The 18,192-nt window shown below is 50.1% G+C and overlaps 1 protein-coding gene across 1 annotated transcript in view; it reads left to right on the top strand.

Annotated features, from left to right (window-relative positions):
- Nucleotides 1–18,192, top strand: part of LOC103265705 (myoferlin) — a 91,497-nt gene that overhangs the window by 40,162 nt on the left and 33,143 nt on the right. Inside the window, exons 15-21 of the mRNA XM_021715170.1 lie at nt 3,087–3,163; nt 5,020–5,076; nt 6,505–6,516; nt 8,422–8,520; nt 10,082–10,207; nt 13,046–13,201; nt 13,593–13,684. Coding sequence (XP_021570845.1) covers nt 3,087–3,163; nt 5,020–5,076; nt 6,505–6,516; nt 8,422–8,520; nt 10,082–10,207; nt 13,046–13,201; nt 13,593–13,684 — 619 coding nt within the window. The remainder of the gene's footprint in view (nt 1–3,086; nt 3,164–5,019; nt 5,077–6,504; nt 6,517–8,421; nt 8,521–10,081; nt 10,208–13,045; nt 13,202–13,592; nt 13,685–18,192) is intronic.

An 18,192-nucleotide genomic window follows, 5' to 3' on the forward strand; every position in this document is an offset into this window, starting at 1 on the left:
TTCACTCACCTCAGCCTCCCAAAGGCGTGGGATTACAGGCTGAGCCACCGAGTCCAGCTAATTTACCCTCTTTAACAAGCAGCCTAGGCCGGGCGTGGTGGCTCAAGCCTATAATCCCAGCACTTTGGAAGGCTGCGGTGAGAGGATGGCCTGAGCCCTCGGGTTCGAGACCAGCCTGGAAAACATGGCGAGATCTCGTCTCTTCAATAAATCAAAAAATTAGCCGGGCGTGGTGGTACACACCTGTAGTTCCAGCTACTTGGAAGGTTGAGGCGGGAGGATCGCCTGAGCCCAGCAGGTCGGGGCTGCAGTGACCGGGAGCATGCCACTGCACTATAGCCTGGGCAATAGAGTGAGACTCCAACTCAAAAAAAAAAAAAAATAGCAAGCAACCTGGAAATGCAGCGAGCTGTTCCCACATCAGTGAGGAACTGAAGGCCTTTCTTTCAACCTCTCAACAGAGAGTTGTGAAGCCGCTGTTCTAGGTGTCTGGGGATAGCGGGGACTAAGACGGCCATATTTCAACACTCACAGAGCAAGAGTCCAGCAGGGAGGGCAGAAAAGAAAGAAGCGGGCCATTGCAGTCCAGTGTGATCAATATTTTGGTGAGGAGATGCAAGGATTTCTACCCCCACCCCCTACCATGAGCACTGAGGGTGGAGGAGATTTTTATTTCAAATTGCTTTCCTGCCAAGCTCAGTGGTTCATGCCTGTAATCCCAGTATTTGGAGATGCTGAGGCAGGGGGATTGCTTGAGCCCAGGAGTTCGACCATCCCGGGCACCCACAATACGACCTCATATCTGCAAAAATAAAAACTTAACTAGGCATGGTGGCATGTGCCTGTAGTCCCAGCTACGTGGGAGGCTGAGACGGAAGGATCGCCTGAGCCTAGGAGGTTGAGGCTGCAGTGAGCCATCATCGTGCCCCTATGGTCCAGTCTGGGCAACACAGTGAGAGCCCGACTCCAAGAAAAAAACAAAAAATTGCTTTTCATCTGTTGTACACTAATGCAGGACAACTTTGTTGTGAAGCAATTTGATTGTTATCTGTAGAGGAAAATTGTAAGTGACTAGCCTTAGGCCATCGAATCAATATGCAAATGACACAGCAGGGCATAATACTTATTTTAGATTTTTATGATACATAATAGCTAACGATATAGCGGTTTGCTGTCACCGGTTCAGTGGTGCCTTGTTTTTAGCTTACTATGTGTCAGAGGCTGTGTTAGGGCGGAGGGCCATGTCCCATCAGTGCACGTAATCCCAGGGCCTCTGGCCGCATAAATTAGATGCCATTGGAAGAGGTTAGTGCCCCCTCAGTCAACCGCTCCCTGGTGGCTTCGAGACTGAAGCAGACGTCTTCTGCGTGAGCAACTGTGCCTCTGCCCGGTTCTATTTCAGCCTCCACAAAGCGAGGTACTGACTCCACAGAACCTGTGACTCTCATTTGCTGTGTGGGTCTGGGCATCCTCTTCTCCTGATTCAGAGAAGAGGGGGAAAAAATCCCGCAGTCACATTCACCCAGAACCCTACGTTGTGCTTCGAGAAATGTCCCGTGCAAAACATTTTGTGCTGAATTGATGGGGCCTAAAATAGCCACTTAAAAAAAAAAAAGAATTATTGTAACTGCAGGAACTGTTTTATCTGGGTTTACTGAATGGAGAGAAACCACTTTCCTCCTGTTTTTCTTACTGCTTTCATGGGATAAAGTTCTTTGGTCCAAATACGTGAAATCATCAGGAAGGCACTGATGCTGCGAACTTTCTCTGGCCCCAGAATCGCTCATGTGGGCCTGTTGGTGTCTACTGGCCAGGAGTGGGCGGGGTTCACAAGAGCGCGCCTAGTCAGTGATTCTGTGTAATTGATGTGGAGTGTGACCCAGGGTTTGGGGAGCCCTACGAGAGGAAGGTCTGATGCTGCAGCCTCGACCTTCTCAGCTCAGGTGATCCTCCCGCCCCAGTCTCCCAAGTCACTGGGATGACAGGCACACACCACCATGTCCAACTAATTTTTTTCATTTGTTATGGGTGTTGCCCAGGCTGGTCTCGAACTCCTGGCTTCAAGGGATCTTCCCGTCTCAGCCTCCAAAAGTTCTGGGATTCAGTCATGAGCCACCATGCCAAGCCTTCCACCCTGCTTTTTGTTTTGTTTTGTTTTTCCTTTCCCTCCCACACCCCGCTTTTCTGTTTTCTGTGTTTTAGGAATAAATTCCGAGAAAAGAAGGCTTTTTTAAATGTCAGTTCCCCACCTCTACTCTCGCACTCTCTAAAGACACATATTTGAGCACTTCCTGTATATAGGCACTGGGCGAATTGTCCAAAGCAAAAGAAAAGTGAACTAGCCAGGCTTGGTGGCTCAGCCTGTAATCCCGCACCTTGGGAGGCTGAGGTGAGTGGATTGCCTGAGACCCGCCTGGGCAACTTGGCGAGGCCTCATCTCTACAATAAATCAAACATTAGCCAGGTGTGGCAGCGCGCCTGTAGTTCCAGCTACTTGGAAGGCTGAGGCGGAAGGATCGCCAGAGTCCAGCAGGTCGAGGCTGCGGTGGCCGGGAGCGGCCACTGCACTCCAGTCTGGGCGACAGAGTGAGACTCCAACTCAAAAAAAACAAAAAAAGAAAAATGGACTACACAAACCCAGAAAAAGGATGGATTGTTAGGGTATTTTCTTCATTCAGGTGATGTTCTCTCCACTGAGTCCCATCCAGGAATAAACTCTGCCATCCATCCTTGAACTTGGGGCTAGGCTTGATTGGCTCAGTCTGTAATCTCAGCACTTTGGGAGGTGGCGAGTGGATTACCTGAGCCCATGGGTTCGAGACCAGCCCCGGCAACCTGACGAAAAAATTAGCTGGGTATGGTAGTGCGTGCCTGTAGTTCCAGCTACTTGGAAGGCTGAGGCAGAAGGATCGCCAGAGCTCAGCAGGTCGAGGCTGCGGTGGCCGGGAGCGGCCACTGCCTTCCAGCCTGGGCGACAGAGTGAGACCCTAATAAAAAAAAAAACACCAAAAACTTGAACTTGGAATAGTGTACTCACCACTGTATTTCTCTTAAATATCTCAGATTCTGAAATCATTTGTCCACAGCCTCTCTTCTGTCTGCCCCACCCTGCCGAGACATCGTGATCGAAATAGAAGACACCAAACCATTACTGGCTTCTAAGGTAGGCTTCAGAGCTGGGACTGTCAGTCGTATCTTCCAGATGTCTAAGCATTTGGTGAATTCTGTGAAACAGCCAATCAAGGCAACTATCATCCTCATCGTCAAACCAACGTGCTGAGGACTGCGTAGAGACAAGAACAAACCTTGCGCTCAGCAGTCGTTAGGACGACATTGTGTAGACGAGGGGGCTTCAAGCCTATCAGCAGTCAGCAAGATACTCAAAATGAGACCCACGCCTGGGCCCCACCCCAAGGAAAGGACCCTAGACATCAGTGTATTTTTAAATCTTCTTAAGGGATTTGAATGGTAGGCAGACCTGAGAACCACTGGTGTGGATGGTCTGAGCGATCCTACTTGCTAGAAAGAGGAGTCGCAGGAACACATTCTGCAACATTCAGGACACAGCTGCGTGCAGCTTGTCGCATTCTTTCCCTCCATGAAGCAGCCGTGCCATGGATTTCTAATGACTCTATTTGTCAGGACATGGGACACCCAGACTTTTATAGTCACTGTGGTTTTGAAGTGAAGAAATTGGTGGAAATACTCACACAGGATCCTATTTTAAGATCGTTCCAGCCACTTCGATGAGAAGGAAAGGGGGAGGGATGTCTCAGCCCAGAGAAATGAAAACACCAAATAGCTCCCTGTTTCTCTTGGCCTTTATGATGAATATTCACAGCATGTTTTAATGTGCAAACTGGCCCAAAAATGCACATGATTGCACTTTAATATGTTATGTCCATAAACAGTGCCTTTAAAAAAAAAATCCACTTCCTTCCCACTGCATTAAACTCACTCACTATTGGACTGTATAAAATGTGGCCTCCACAGCCAGCACCGTGCAGCAGTGTGTTTGACTCTGCCCTCTGGGAGTCGTACACAGTCACAATGACAATATCAAATGTCCCATCCTGTAGGCCAAAACGACTCCAATTGCTCTGTAAGCCACCCCAGATGTTCCCCATAAGACAGTAGTGTCCTTGGAAGAAGTTAATATCGTTAAGATTCCCTTCTGTAGATTTTTGCAATTATTCTAGAAAAAGACCGTTTAAGACCCTGCTCTGTTATCCATCGCCAGCTTTCCCTCCTCCCACTGTCAATCAGTTCTGTGACATGCTTTCTGACACACCTTCCATATACACAGCAGCCCTAAGTACAATGGGAGAATAGAAGAATAAAGTCGACCATTAATGCCAATCTTTTTAATCATTTCTTAACAACAGTCAAGGGGCGACGTAGTCAAGCTACTGGAGCAACACATTAGGAAAGTTCAGTTGACATTGTAGAATTAAGCATCGCAACACAGCAGGATGGGCTGGGGGTATCCGTCATGCCCACTGTTCTGTAGATTCCTGTAATCAGCTCGCTCTTCTAACGCCTAGTTGAGGTACGCTGTGTTGATAAGAATGACTGATTGAAGTCTCCGAAAACCCAAGTCTACCTCTTCATAAAGGTAGACACAGCACTTCTACGTACAGGCCAATGGCACAGTTGGGCTCTGGAAGAGCCAATGACAAGCTTGCTGATGTTCTGAATTACATGTCTATGTAATGTACACGCAATGCACATATATTACCACTAACTTGATTTGGGCCTTATATCCAGGTAAACTCAGGAAATGGGTCAAAACTAACCATACTGTTGCTGGGGGCTGAAGGCTGTGGCTTTGAGTGACAGTGTCATGCTCTGGAAACTCATGGCGTCACGCTGTGACATCCGTGGGAGCTCTTAACAAATGGGCTGAGCACTACCACAAGAAAAGTGAGAGATCCGTCGTCAGGGCAGGTGGGTCAAGTGCTAGCCAGACAGCATGGACATTCCCACACGACTGTCTCAACAATGACCTTCCAATTCCAGTGCTTAAGCAGTATGTCAACAGCACTCAGCAAAATGGCCCCTCCAGCGTCAGTGCATGTATGTATGATGAGAAAATGCATGCAGCTGCGTGGGTCTGTGGGATTTCGGTCTAGAGACTTGAATTCTTCTTTCAAAGTCTTTCTATTAGTAGATTTTGGAGTGAAAGCTGATCTTTAAACAAATATGATTGTTTCAAACCTAGGGGAAGGATCTTCTGTGCCGTCTAATGATTTGATTCTTATCACAAGTTGATTATTAGATATAATAAAACTGGTCACACCAATTGCTTCAATTCCCTTTCCACATGAACTAATGAGCCAGTAGGCATGAATGAATTCTCTCATACTAATCCTACATTTTAAAATCAGCAGCTTGCTTTGAATAATGCTTTTTAAATCATGAACTATTCTTTTTGAAGTGGTTTTGAATAGCCGAAAATAGATGTAAATAAACGGACTCTAAAAATCTGACCTCACAACCATTGAGAATGTGAGATTCTTTTGGAATAAAATGCCTCTCTCCAAAATCTCAGTTCAACTGTGATGATTTAACCCTTAATCTCGCTTTGGTGTGAATCTAATAGAAAGAACTGATACGTCTATCTGTCTCTCTGCCTCTCTTGGCAATTCTATTGTGCTGAACAAAGATCGATCCAGAAGATACTGAGGGTCACTTGCAGAAGAAGCCCCGTGGCCCTCACACAGAGCAGCTTTGGGAAGTGCCCATTAGAAAAGAACTTGAAGTTAGAATTTCAGAAAGAGGTAGCATTTTTTGAACTGCCACCAAAAACGAGTTTGGCTAATGTACCAGCTGGTACCAGGACCAAACTCAAGCCTTCCATCCCAGTTTTCCATTTTCTCATGTCCTGGATATGCCCTGAGATTGGAGTGAATTCTCCACAAAAAAAAAAAATTAAAATGAAAGGGTTTGGCCAATGAGAAACTTGACATCCTTGTATTGGAACAACTTGGATGGATGAGCATTTATTTGTTGCGATCACATAGGCATGGGAGAAAACCGAGAGAAAGTACCTGCGTGATGGTATTGCAGTCAAGCGCATCTTGTGACGGGAGAGTTTTTGGAGGGAAGAGAATTAGGCCAAGTTGGGAATATACTTTAAGGGCTGAATGGGCTGAAAGGTCCATATTCCCTTCCTGAGTGAGCACTGTGCTAGCCAACTGGGCGACATCCAACTCCATTGAAAACACAGGATGAGGTGGCTTCCTCTAAGCCTTTCATTATAATGCAGCGTGTCATCCTTTTGCCCGGTTTCAGAGATGAAACCATTAAGGTGTGTTCAATTATGAAACTATCTTGACCAGAATAATTTAAACCATCCATCCAAGCGCTTATCACATAAAACATTCGTGAGAAATAATTTTTTCTTCTCTCTTTCTCTTTGAACCTGATGTTCGTGGGGTCTCCATATCCATGTGACCTGTTATATGACTTGCCTTCTTCCTGACCCTACCTGTGCATGGACAGCTGACAGAAAAGGTAACTATTGTACACTCCTTGCTACGCTTAAGACTCATCTTCTGCCTATAGTTGGTATGTAAATAAGCTTTTTTCTAAATCCAAGGATGATTCATAAAGAGGAAGTCATTCTGTGTAACTCCAACACATGCACACACTCACGTATAATGTAATGTAAATAAAAAATAGTCTTTCCTATCCCGCTTCCTTTCCTCCGAGACGGAATAGAAAGCTATCCTGCAAGTGACATTCTGTATTTCTAGCAACACTGCTATTTTCATGGTAGCTTAAACTAAACAAAGGGTGGATCTCATGAGAATTTATTCTTTGTAAAAATCTGTCCTGAAACTTTCCACGGTTGGACAATGTCCCACAAGTGACTTCAATATGCTGTATCTTCTGTCCAAGAACCAGTCATCATCAAAACCAGAGGGTCTCAGCCCTGGTTCCACATTGGAATCTCGTGGGGGAACATATGAAAGCATATTGGGACCAGGCACTGTGGCTCACGCCTGTAATCCCAGCGCTTTGGGAAGCCAGGATGGGAGGACTGCTTAAGCCCAGGAGTTCGAGACCAGTCTGGGCAACATAGCAAGACCTCATCTTTACAAAAAAAAATAAATTTAAAAAATGATCCTCCCTGGTGGTGTATGCCTGTAGTCCCAGCTATATGGAAGGCTGAGGAGGAAGGATCACCTGAGCCCAGGAGGTTGAAGCTAATGGTCTTCCTTGATTGCCAAAACAAATGGAGGCAGGGAGTGGGGGCAGATAATGTTCTTATTCTATGCAGTGAAGAAATGGATACTCAAGCCGGGCGTGGTGGCTCATGCCTCATTCCAGCACTTTGGTGAGTGGTGAGAGGTGAGAGGATTGCCTGAGCCCAGGAGTTTGAGATCAGCCTGGGCAACTTGGCGAGACCTTGTCTCTACAATAAGTAAAAAAAAATTAGCCAGGCATAGTGGCGCACACCTGTAGTTCCAGCTACTTGGAAGACTGAGGCAGAAGGAGCACCAGAGCCCAGCAGATCCAGGCAGCGGTGGCTGTGAGCGTGCTACTGAGCTCCAGCTTGGGTGACAGAGTGAGACTCCAATTAAAAAAAAGAGAGAGAAAGAAATGGATGCTCCAGAGATGTTAAGGAACTTTCTCAAGCTGCTGTGGCTTGGAATAGAAGGGTATGGCTTAGAACAAAGTAGAGACCTTGAATTAGAAGCAGTTTTTCCAATCTTAGCTTAGTGAGTGTTGTATTACATTGCATGGCTACATAATAGGGCTAAGAAAATGGGATAGTGGGAAACATTACTGGAGATTTAATTTAAATGTGTATGTAAATATCAAGTCAACAGGATGAAAAAATAAAAGCAGATAATAAGGTCAGCCAGGCACGGTGGCTTACACTTGTATTTCCAGCACTTTGGGAGGCCAAGGTGGGAAGATTGCTTGAGCCCAGGAGTTTGAGACCAGCCTGGGCAACATAACGAGACCTCAGCTCTACAAAAAAATGAAAAAATTAGCTGAGTGTGGTGGCACACACCTGTAATCCCAACTACTTGGGAAGCTGAGGCAGAAGGATCGCCTGAGTCCAGGAGACTGAGGCTGCATTGAGCTGTGATTGTGCCACTGCATTCCAGTCTGGGCAACAGAGTAAGACCCCAATCCTAAAGATTGTGTCTATAGGACATAAGAAAATGACCTATGGGCATTAGAGCCCAACACAGCTCATTGGCCAAGAATGGGCATTTCACCTCCAACTTTGGAGATGAAGAAACTCGAAAGCTTTGTCCTTGTGCAGGTAAACAAAAGTCATCCTCTCGCTTACAACAGGATCAGAAGTACCTGATTCTCCTTGCCTGTGACACGGGCGTTTTCCTACCTGGATTGGAAATCCAGGTCATCACTGAAGATTTTTCCATTTTGACTTGTCTTTAGGAGGAAGAAGTCGTGGACTGGTGGAGTAAATTTTATGCTTCCTCGGGGGAACTTGAGAAATGCGGACAGTATATTCAGAAAGGCTACTCCAAACTGAAGGTACCTAGACCCTGTGGGTCTGGGCGGCAGGGGGGCACTGGAGGATGAGGGGAAAGGAAGGAGGGGAAGGGAGGAGGAGGAACCCACCCCAGGCCGAGCTCAGAAGACAACTGAAAGGGCCCTGGGTGGGTCTGATGGGAGGAGCAGAGTCCCCATGACCTCCTGGAAAGCCCTCTTGCCCGGGTTTTGGCGTTGTCGGAGCGTGAGGACAGCTATCGAGTTCTCGCTACGTGACAGCCACATCAGGGCTTGGAGGCATCTGGCAGAGGGTTGGGGATGGGCTGGCACCACACTAATGAGGCCCACGGTGATGCCATTGGACTCAGGGACACCCAGAAGTCACGGTGCTCTCGGCAGACAAGAGGTGTCAACACGCCTCACTGCGTCCTCCGAACAGGGATGGGTTTCACTCGCTGAAAAGTCGACTGTGTCACGTGTGCAGCGTAAAATCACCACCCTGGGAACCTGCGTCCCAGAGGAAGACGAGCTGTCCAGCTAGGCAGGGCTGGCTCCTCTGATCTTTGTGTTCGTGTGTTTTGTTCTCCGCTCTTTGTCGAGTTTTTCAGGCTGGAGGGCGCTCCGGTAGAAACAAATATTCAAGCTTTTGGAAAACACTTCAAGATGAGAAATAGCTACCCATGAAATTCATGGTTCCCGTCAAAGTGGAAAATTTGTGGTTCCCACATTCTTTCATGTTTTTGTCACAGCCTCTTGGTGTAGCTCAAGTGACGCCAGCATGGAGGGACCCACTAACTGAGGTCCAACTCAGCTGGGGATTGGTCTCACAGGACTCCCTCCTTCTCTCTCTCTTTCCTTCTTTCTTTCTTCCTCTTTCCTTCCTTCCCCCCTTTCTCCCTCTCCCTCCCCTTCCTCCTTCCATCCCTCCCTCCCTCCCTCCTTCTCATCCTTCTTTCTCCCCTAATTTTCCTATCAAGGAACAATTGACATATGATAAAGCAATGCGCTCAGCGAGTTTTTATTGCTACACCAAGAGCATTCCCGTCACCGCAGAGAGCTTCCTCGTGTCTCTTCCAGGCAACTCCCGACAACCCTCATCCCTCCCAGGAGAAACTGATCCCAGTTCCGTCACCACATTGGTTTCGCCCGTCTTACACTTCATATGCAAAGACTGAAATGGCATGCATTCTGCGTGTGGCTTCTTGAGCTCCCCTTGGACTTTTGAGACCCATCCCATGGTTGTATGTAGCCAGTCTGTCCCTTGTTCTTGCTGTAGGGTTCCCTTGAGTGGACATACCACAACCGGTTTATCCGTTCTCCTGATGGTGACGCTGCTATGAACATTCTTGTACCCTGTGGACACGCTTTCGTTTCTCTTTCATTCTCCTCGATTTCTGGGTCATAGACTAAGTGGCAATTTAAGTGCGTGAGAAACTGCCAGAAATCTTCCAGAGCAGCCTGGTTCTTCCACACTCCCGCCAGAAATCTGAGCGTTCCAGTGGCTCCGTCCACACCCCCATGCCCGCCTGGTATCATCAGTCCTTTGGGTTTTAGACTCGCCTGCGTTTTAACCGGAAATTAAGACTCTGCTGATACTTTTCAGGTATACAATTGTGAACTGGAAGATGTGCCAGAATTTGAGGGCCTGACAGACTTCTCAGATACTTTCAAGCTGTACCGAGGCAAATCAGACGAAAACGAAGACCCTTCCGTGGTGGGCGAGTTTAAGGTGAGTGAAATGAGTGTGTTCGTCCTGTTTAAAGGCCACCCTTATTTTCTCTGTTGACCCAGGGTAAAGGACAGCCAGCCTCTGGGGCAGGGATGTGTCCTCCAGCCCCTGAAGGGTGTTAGAAGGTGTGTAGAAGGTTCTCGCAAGGAAAAAGTGGTGGTTGGAACACCCAGGAAGGACTTTCCACGGTGTCTCTTCCTGTCTTGCCACACCGTCTTGAATCCAGCAAATTCCGAATCTCCAAGATCTGCTCGTCCCAGCCCCCAGCAAGACTCTTGGGGCAGCTTCCCCTTGACATCCCTGCCACCATATCCTCCTCCCACTCCACACCATCCTCCCTGCCACCACACCCGATCCTGTCTCTTGACTGCTTAAAGACACGGCTTGGTTATCCACAGAATCAAGTCTCAGCTCCTTCCAGAGGGAGAGCCAGCCTGGCACAAAACACACAGTCCCCCTGTCTCCCCTCCCGCACACACCCGGCCCACCCTCTGTCCTGGGATGGTCTCTCCCCAGCCCCAGACACACCCTGTCCTCGAACTCCTGGGAACCCTGGGACCGGCTCTTCTTCCTCCCCTCCCTGGGTGCGTTTCCTTCCCTCCTTGTGGTGGGACCAAGTCCAACTTATTCGGCTCGAATGTCACGCTCTTTGCCAGGCGTTCCCTGGTGGCCTCGGGCTGTGTGACTCACTCGGGCTCTGGGCTCCCGCAGGTCTGGGTTCACCGAGAAAACATCTTCCACACCGTGTGCGTCTGCCATGACCACCTCTCCCTGCGATCATGCTTGGCGAGATGGTGGCAGGTGTGCTCCTTAATCTTGTACCAGTGGCAGACACTCCAGGTGGACCCGAGGCTGATGCCCACCTGTGGTCTCCAATCCTCAGCATAGCCTCCCACCAAGTTCTCAAAACTGGCAAGGGAGATAACCTTATTTTTATGTTTTAATTGCTTTTCTTTTCTTTTTTTTTTTTTTTTGAGTTGGGGTCTCACTCTGTCTCGCAGCCTGGAGTGCAGTGGCACACGCTCACAGCTCACAGCAGCCTTGGCCTCCTGGACTCAGGAGATCCTTCTGCCTCAGCCTCCCGAGGAGCTGGGACTACAGGCGCACATCACCATGCCCGGCTAATCTTTTCATTTTTTTGTAGAGATGTGGTCTCACTGTGTTGCCTGGGCTGGACTCAACTCCTGAGCTCAAGAGATCCTCCCATCTTGGCCTCCCAAAGTGCTGGGATTACAGGCATGAGTCACCACCCACATGAGCCTACTCTATTGAACATCTTTGAGCTCATGGGTGGGCCTCTGACACCTGGCATACAGTAGGTGCTTACTTCAGGCTGCTGTGCTGAGTGGAGAGAGCTTCAGAGCTTTCTTCTATATTTGGCTGGTTTCAGGACAAAATATGCGGGATCTGCAGAGGGCCTGCTGGCTTACTCATTCAAAAAAACCTTTCCTGTATTGCCCCTGTGTGCCTAGCCTACAGCCCTGGAGATTGGGTGGTGTGGACAACGCTAACTGGCCCCTCAGGAAGTTCGCCGTCTAGTGAAGGATATTAGACAATAAATAGATCATTTCAACGCAGAGGTCAGGGCTGCCATAGGGGTGAGAGCATGTTGGGGGACACATTCTACCCAGGGGCAATCAGGGTGGCTTCCCAGAAGAAGTGACACTTTTAGGCTGAGAACTGAAGCATGAACAGGAGTTTGCCTGGGAGTGGGAGGGGTGTGCAGTGATGGCCACAGGAAAAGGGAAGTCACCCTTGGGTGCTTCATTGGGTTTAAAGATAGTTACTGTTTCACTTGTCATAAACATGGAAGGTGACATGTGACTGACAAAGGAAAAGTGTAAATAACAAAAGGCTGGGATGGTAGGATGGTAACCTGGGGGCCAAGGAAAAGCAGACAACACAGATAACTTATATAATAAGATAAGGCCGGGCTCGGTGGCTCAGCCTGTAATCCCAGCGCTTTGGGAGGCCGAGGTGAGTGGATTGCCTGAGCCCGCAGGTTCGAGACCAGCCTGCGTAACTTGGCGAGACCTCATCTCTACAATAAATTAAAAATTATTCGGGCATGGTAGTGCGTGTCTGTAGTTCCAGCTACTTGAAAGGCTGAGGCGGAAGGATCGCTGGAGCCCAGCAGGCTGACACTGGGGTGACCATGAGTGTGCCACTGCACTCCAGCCTGGGGGACGGAGTGAGACAACAACTCAAAAATTAAAATTAAAATTAAATAAAATAATATAAGGACTCGTACTTTACCCCCCATCCAAATAGCCCACTATGGTTAAGCTACTTGGAAAGGATCAATACAATTGAGGAGACTTGTAATATAAGTGAATCGTTTTTCAATTGTAGTCATTTAATTAAAAATAGACACTTGGAAAAAAACAACAAAAAAATAGTTACTGTTTGGGCCAGGCGTGGTGGCTCACTCCTGTAATCCCAACACTTTGGGAGGCTGAGACAAGAGGATCGCTTGAGCCCAGGAGTTCGAGTCCAACCTGGGCCACATAGCACGACCTCATCTCTACACAAAATTAAAATATTAGCCGTGCATGGTGGCGTGCACCTGTAGTCCCAGCTACTCGGGAGGCTGAGGTGGCAGGATCGCCTGAGCCCAGGAGGTGGAGGCTGCAGAGGCCCCCTGCCTCTGTCCTGCCGTCTTTTCTCCCTGTCATCTCTCAAATAATTACTTGATCATCGTGTGACTTTCCCTACCGGAAACAGCAATGTGCATTGTCACTTTCACAGGAAGCAACCCTCTCTCTCCCGCTCTCCCACCCTGGAGGGCACTGCCCGGGCCGCCCAGGCTCCGTGAGTCCTTCTGTGTCTCCCTCTCAGGGCTCCTTCCGCATCTACCCGCTGTCGGATGACCCCAGCGTGCCGGCCCCGCCCAGGCAGTTTCGAGAATTACCTGACAGCGTCCCACAGGAATGCACGGTTAGGATTTACATTGTTCTAGGCTTAGCGCTCCAGCCTCAGGACAACAATGGCTTGGTAAGTGCTTGGGTGTGGGGCCTTCTCCCGGAGCAGGATAATTACAGTCATCAGCCTCAATAATTGTCGTGTTCTTTCTTTCTGGGCGTCTGTTATCTCACTGGGGTTCAGGAGGACTGTCCCGATGGGGGTTTATCTGAGAGCTTGGGGGGGGTTAAGATCCTCTGGTTCATGCGTCTCAGGTAACAGGTGTGCGCTGGGATGAGGTTTGGGCCAGGACCCCTGCGCCCACGTGGCTGAGGGCCATCCAGAGGGGAGCACATGGGTGCCACGTCGGCCACTTATCGCCCCAGGGAATCGGGGTGCAGGCAAGCCGAGTCTGTCCCAGAACTTGACACATGCCACATGCGCCCCGCGAGGACATAACACCCACTCTGTGTTGTCCCCGCAGTGTGACCCTTACATAAAAATAACGCTGGGCAAAAAAGTCATCGAAGACCGAGACCACTACGTTCCCAACACGCTCAACCCGGTTTTTGGCAGGTAATGCGCCCGTCGCGTGTCTTCCTGGTGTCTGTTTCTTCACGGGACGTGCGCGGGGGATGCAGTGCGTGCCCGGCTCTGTCCTAGGCCCTGCCACTGTGACCACGGACTAAACACTCTAGTCTGGCCGGCAGATAAGAAATTAGGTAAACCGGGCTCGGTGGCTCAGCCTGTTACCCCGCACTTTGGGTGGCCGAGGTGAGTGGATTGCCTGAGCCCGCGGGTTCAAGACCCGCCTGGGCAACTTGGCGAGACCTCATCTCTACAATAAATCAAAATGAGCCGGGTGTGGTAGTGCGCGCCTGTAGTTCCAGCGAATTGGAAGGCTAAGGTGGAAGGATCGCCAGAGCCCAGCAGGTTGAGGCTGCGGTGGCCGGGAGCGGCCACTGCACTCCAGTCTGGGTGACAGAGTGAGACTCCAACTCAAAAAAAAAAAAAAAAAATCTCATAACTCTGAGGTGTTGTTATTACGTCCACTCCCAGGAAACTGAGGCACAGAGAGAATCCGTGCCTGATGTGGCCAGCTGTCAAGCGTGAGGATTCGGCCGGGCGCAGTGGCTCAAGCCTGTAATCCCACCTCTTTGGGAGACTGAGGCAAGGGGATTGCCTGAGCCCAGGGGTTCTAGACCAGCCTGGGCAACTTGGTGAGATCTCGTCTCTACAACAAATCAAAAAATTAGCCGGGCGTGGTGCTGTGCACCTGTAGTTCCAACTGCTTGGAAGGCTGAGGCAGAAGGATCACTGGAGCCCAGCAGGTCAAGGCTGCGGTGGCCAGGAGCGTGCCACTGTACTCCAGTCTGGGTGACAGAGTGAGACTCCAACTCAAAAAAAAAAAAAAAAAATCTCATAACTCTGAGGTGTTGTTATTACGTCCACTCCCAGGAAACTGAGGCACAGAGAGAATCCGTGCCTGATGTGGCCAGCTGTCAAGCGTGAGGATTCGGCCGGGCGCAGTGGCTCAAGCCTGTAATCCCACCTCTTTGGGAGACTGAGGCAAGGGGATTGCCTGAGCCCAGGGGTTCTAGACCAGCCTGGGCAACTTGGTGAGATCTCGTCTCTACAACAAATCAAAAAATTAGCCGGGCGTGGTGCTGTGCACCTGTAGTTCCAACTGCTTGGAAGGCTGAGGCAGAAGGATCACTGGAGCCCAGCAGGTCAAGGCTGCGGTGGCCAGGAGCGTGCCACTGTACTCCAGTCTGGGTGACAGAGTGAGACTCCAACTCAAAAAAAAAAAAAAAAAATCTCATAACTCTGAGGTGTTGTTATTACGTCCACTCCCAGGAAACTGAGGCACAGAGAGAATCCGTGCCTGATGTGGCCAGCTGTCAAGCGTGAGGATTCGGCCGGGCGCAGTGGCTCAAGCCTGTAATCCCACCTCTTTGGGAGACTGAGGCAAGGGGATTGCCTGAGCCCAGGGGTTCTAGACCAGCCTGGGCAACTTGGTGAGATCTCGTCTCTACAACAAATCAAAAAATTAGCCGGGCGTGGTGCTGTGCACCTGTAGTTCCAACTGCTTGGAAGGCTGAGGCAGAAGGATCACTGGAGCCCAGCAGGTCAAGGCTGCGGTGGCCAGGAGCGTGCCACTGTACTCCAGTCTGGGTGACAGAGTGAGACTCCAACTCAAAAAAAAAAAAAAAAAATCTCATAACTCTGAGGTGTTGTTATTACGTCCACTCCCAGGAAACTGAGGCACAGAGAGAATCCGTGCCTGATGTGGCCAGCTGTCAAGCGTGAGGATTCGGCCGGGCGCAGTGGCTCAAGCCTGTAATCCCACCTCTTTGGGAGACTGAGGCAAGGGGATTGCCTGAGCCCAGGGGTTCTAGACCAGCCTGGGCAACTTGGTGAGATCTCGTCTCTACAACAAATCAAAAAATTAGCCGGGCGTGGTGCTGTGCACCTGTAGTTCCAACTGCTTGGAAGGCTGAGGCAGAAGGATCACTGGAGCCCAGCAGGTCAAGGCTGCGGTGGCCAGGAGCGTGCCACTGTACTCCAGTCTGGGTGACAGAGTGAGACTCCAACTCAAAAAAGAAAAAAGAGCCGGGCTCGGTGGCTCAGCCTGTAATCCCACGCCTTTGGGAGGCTGAGGTGAATGGATTGCCTGAGCCCGCGGGTTCGAGACCCACCTGGGCAGGGAGACCTCATCTCTACAATAAATCAAAAAATCAGCCGGGTGTGGTAGCATGTGCCTGTAATTCCGGCTACTCGGAAGGCTGAGGTGGAAGGATCGCCGGAGCCCAGCAGGTCGAGGCTGCAGTGGCCGGGAGTGGCCACTGCACTCCAGTCTGGGCGACAGAGTGACACTCCAACTCAAGAGAAAAAAAAAAATGAGAATTCGAACCCAGGCCATCGGACCCCTATGTCTGTGAGACTCCAACACGCCACTCCCTGCTGCTGCCACGGTCTGGTTTCTGTCTCTGGGTCACACATCTGTCCCAACCAAGCAGAGCCGACTGCACGGTGAGAGAAACAGACTCCTGTGCCAACAGGTGATGGCGCCCAGACTTAAGCAGGAGTTCCTGACTGTAAGCCCCATGCCTTCCAGCCCAGGGGATGTCTTCTACCCGTGGCAGGGCCATCACCTGCAGAGAAATGTTCTTCACACAGGACATTCGCTGTCATTTCCCAGAGCCTGGCCAGGTGGGCCAGTGCTGTGCCTCGCTCGCCACGTGGCCTGTATTTCTATTTCTGCCTTTATTTCTATTTCTGCCCAACCTGCTGGGCTCGGGCCCATGGTGGTTGGTTGGTGCCCTCACATATTCCTCGTGTGTGTGTCACACATACACCCCCAAGGCCACATGCCATGGTCAGGAGTGGACGTACTCCCTGGCCCAGCAATCTGATGGCTCTCTTTTCCTTCTGCTGACCCAGCCCTGAGGTCTAGACAGGAAAAGGCACATGGAGCAGGGAGGAGGCTCCCAGAGCAGGGAAGCCAGCGTGGAAGGGAGAAATGTGGCCCTGTTTGAGTCAGAGGAGCCAAGGTCAAGTTCACCAAGTGACAGGAACAGCCTTGCTGGGGGCTGCCTTGGAAGGAAGTGATGCGGGTTCGCTCTGCTGGGCCATTCGCCATCAGACGGGTGTGCAGGCCCCTGGGGGCCAGCTGAGTGGGCCCAGGAGACATGGGCTCAGATCCATAGCCTCAGTCTTAGGGGTGGCTTTCATCTCAGCAGAGACCCTCAGGGACTCTAGGACGGAGATTCGAGAACCTTTCCTATGCTCAGCCATTGTTTAGCATGCTCCTAGAGCACAGTCAAAAGAACTTCCGTATCTCCCGTAAGACATTCACTGATGTTGAGAAAGAAAAAAAAAACTGTATTCGGACCAGGCTTGGTGGCTCAGCCTGTAATCCCAGCACTTTGCAAGGCCGAGGCGAGTGGATTGTCTGAGCCTGTGGGTTCGAGACCAGCCAGGGCAGCTTGGCCAGACCTCATCTCTACAATAAATCAAAAACCAGCCAGGTGTGGTAGCGCATGCCTGTAGTTCCGGCTACTCGGAAGGCTGAGGCAGAAGGACCGCCTGAGCCCAGCAGGTCGAGACTGCAATGGCTGGGAGCGGCCACTGCACTCCAGTCTGGGCAACAGAGTGAGACTCCAACTCAAAAAAATAAAAATGTATTCCTTGGTCAAACCAAAATACCTGGGTTAAAAAAAGATTATAATACAGGGCTTCTCAGAGCCTTTAGTTTGTCCAGAGGAACTCCAAAAGAAGTGGCCCTCCACCCTATTTGATCAAAGGATTCTTTTTCTCAGAGGACACATGTTACCTGTCCCTTGGAATCCGGTATTGGACATGTGATGTTATGGAGCACGTGTGGTCATGGTGTTTCGTGTGAGGTCATGATTTGAGCACCTCCTGTGACTTCCTGCCTGCCTTGGGCCTCTCCCACAGTCTAGGGAAGCGGCCCTAGAAGCTGTGGAGGAGACAATCTGGAAGCTTTTCTCCAGAACCGCCCCGACATACACCCTCCTGCTCAAGTGAATCAACACACCAGCGTGTTGGCAGATGGAGGGGCGCGGGCCCTCTGGGGTCAGTGCAGACTCAGAACATACACGCACCCACCGGAGTGGACACCGTTCACGCCACATCCCCCGGACGGAGTGCACGACTCACCTGCCCCAAAGAGGACTGTTTCATTAGTATCTTCATCTCAGAAGTGTCTGTATTTTCTTTTTTTTTTTTTGAGTTGGAGTCTCACTCTCTTGCCCAGGTTGGGGTGCAGTGGCACACACGCGGCCACTGCAGTCTCAACCTGCTGGATTCAGGCAATCCTTCTGCCTCAGCCTTCACAGTAGCTGGAACTACAGGCACGTGCCACCACGCCTGGCTAATTTTTTGATTTATTGTAGAGATGAGGGCTGGCCAAGTTGCCCAGGCTGGTCTCGAACGCCTGGGCTCAGGCAATCCTCTCACCTCAAGCCTCCCAAAGTGCTGGGATTATAGGCGTGAGCCACCACACCTGGATGTGTCTGCATTTTCTTTTTTTCTTTTCTTTTTTTTTTTTTTTTGAGTTG

The sequence above is a fragment of the Carlito syrichta genome, unplaced genomic scaffold (assembly GCF_000164805.1).
Source record: "Carlito syrichta isolate Samal-C Ts95f unplaced genomic scaffold, Tarsius_syrichta-2.0.1 Scaffold306772, whole genome shotgun sequence".
NCBI classification, from domain to species: domain Eukaryota; kingdom Metazoa; phylum Chordata; class Mammalia; order Primates; family Tarsiidae; genus Carlito; species Carlito syrichta.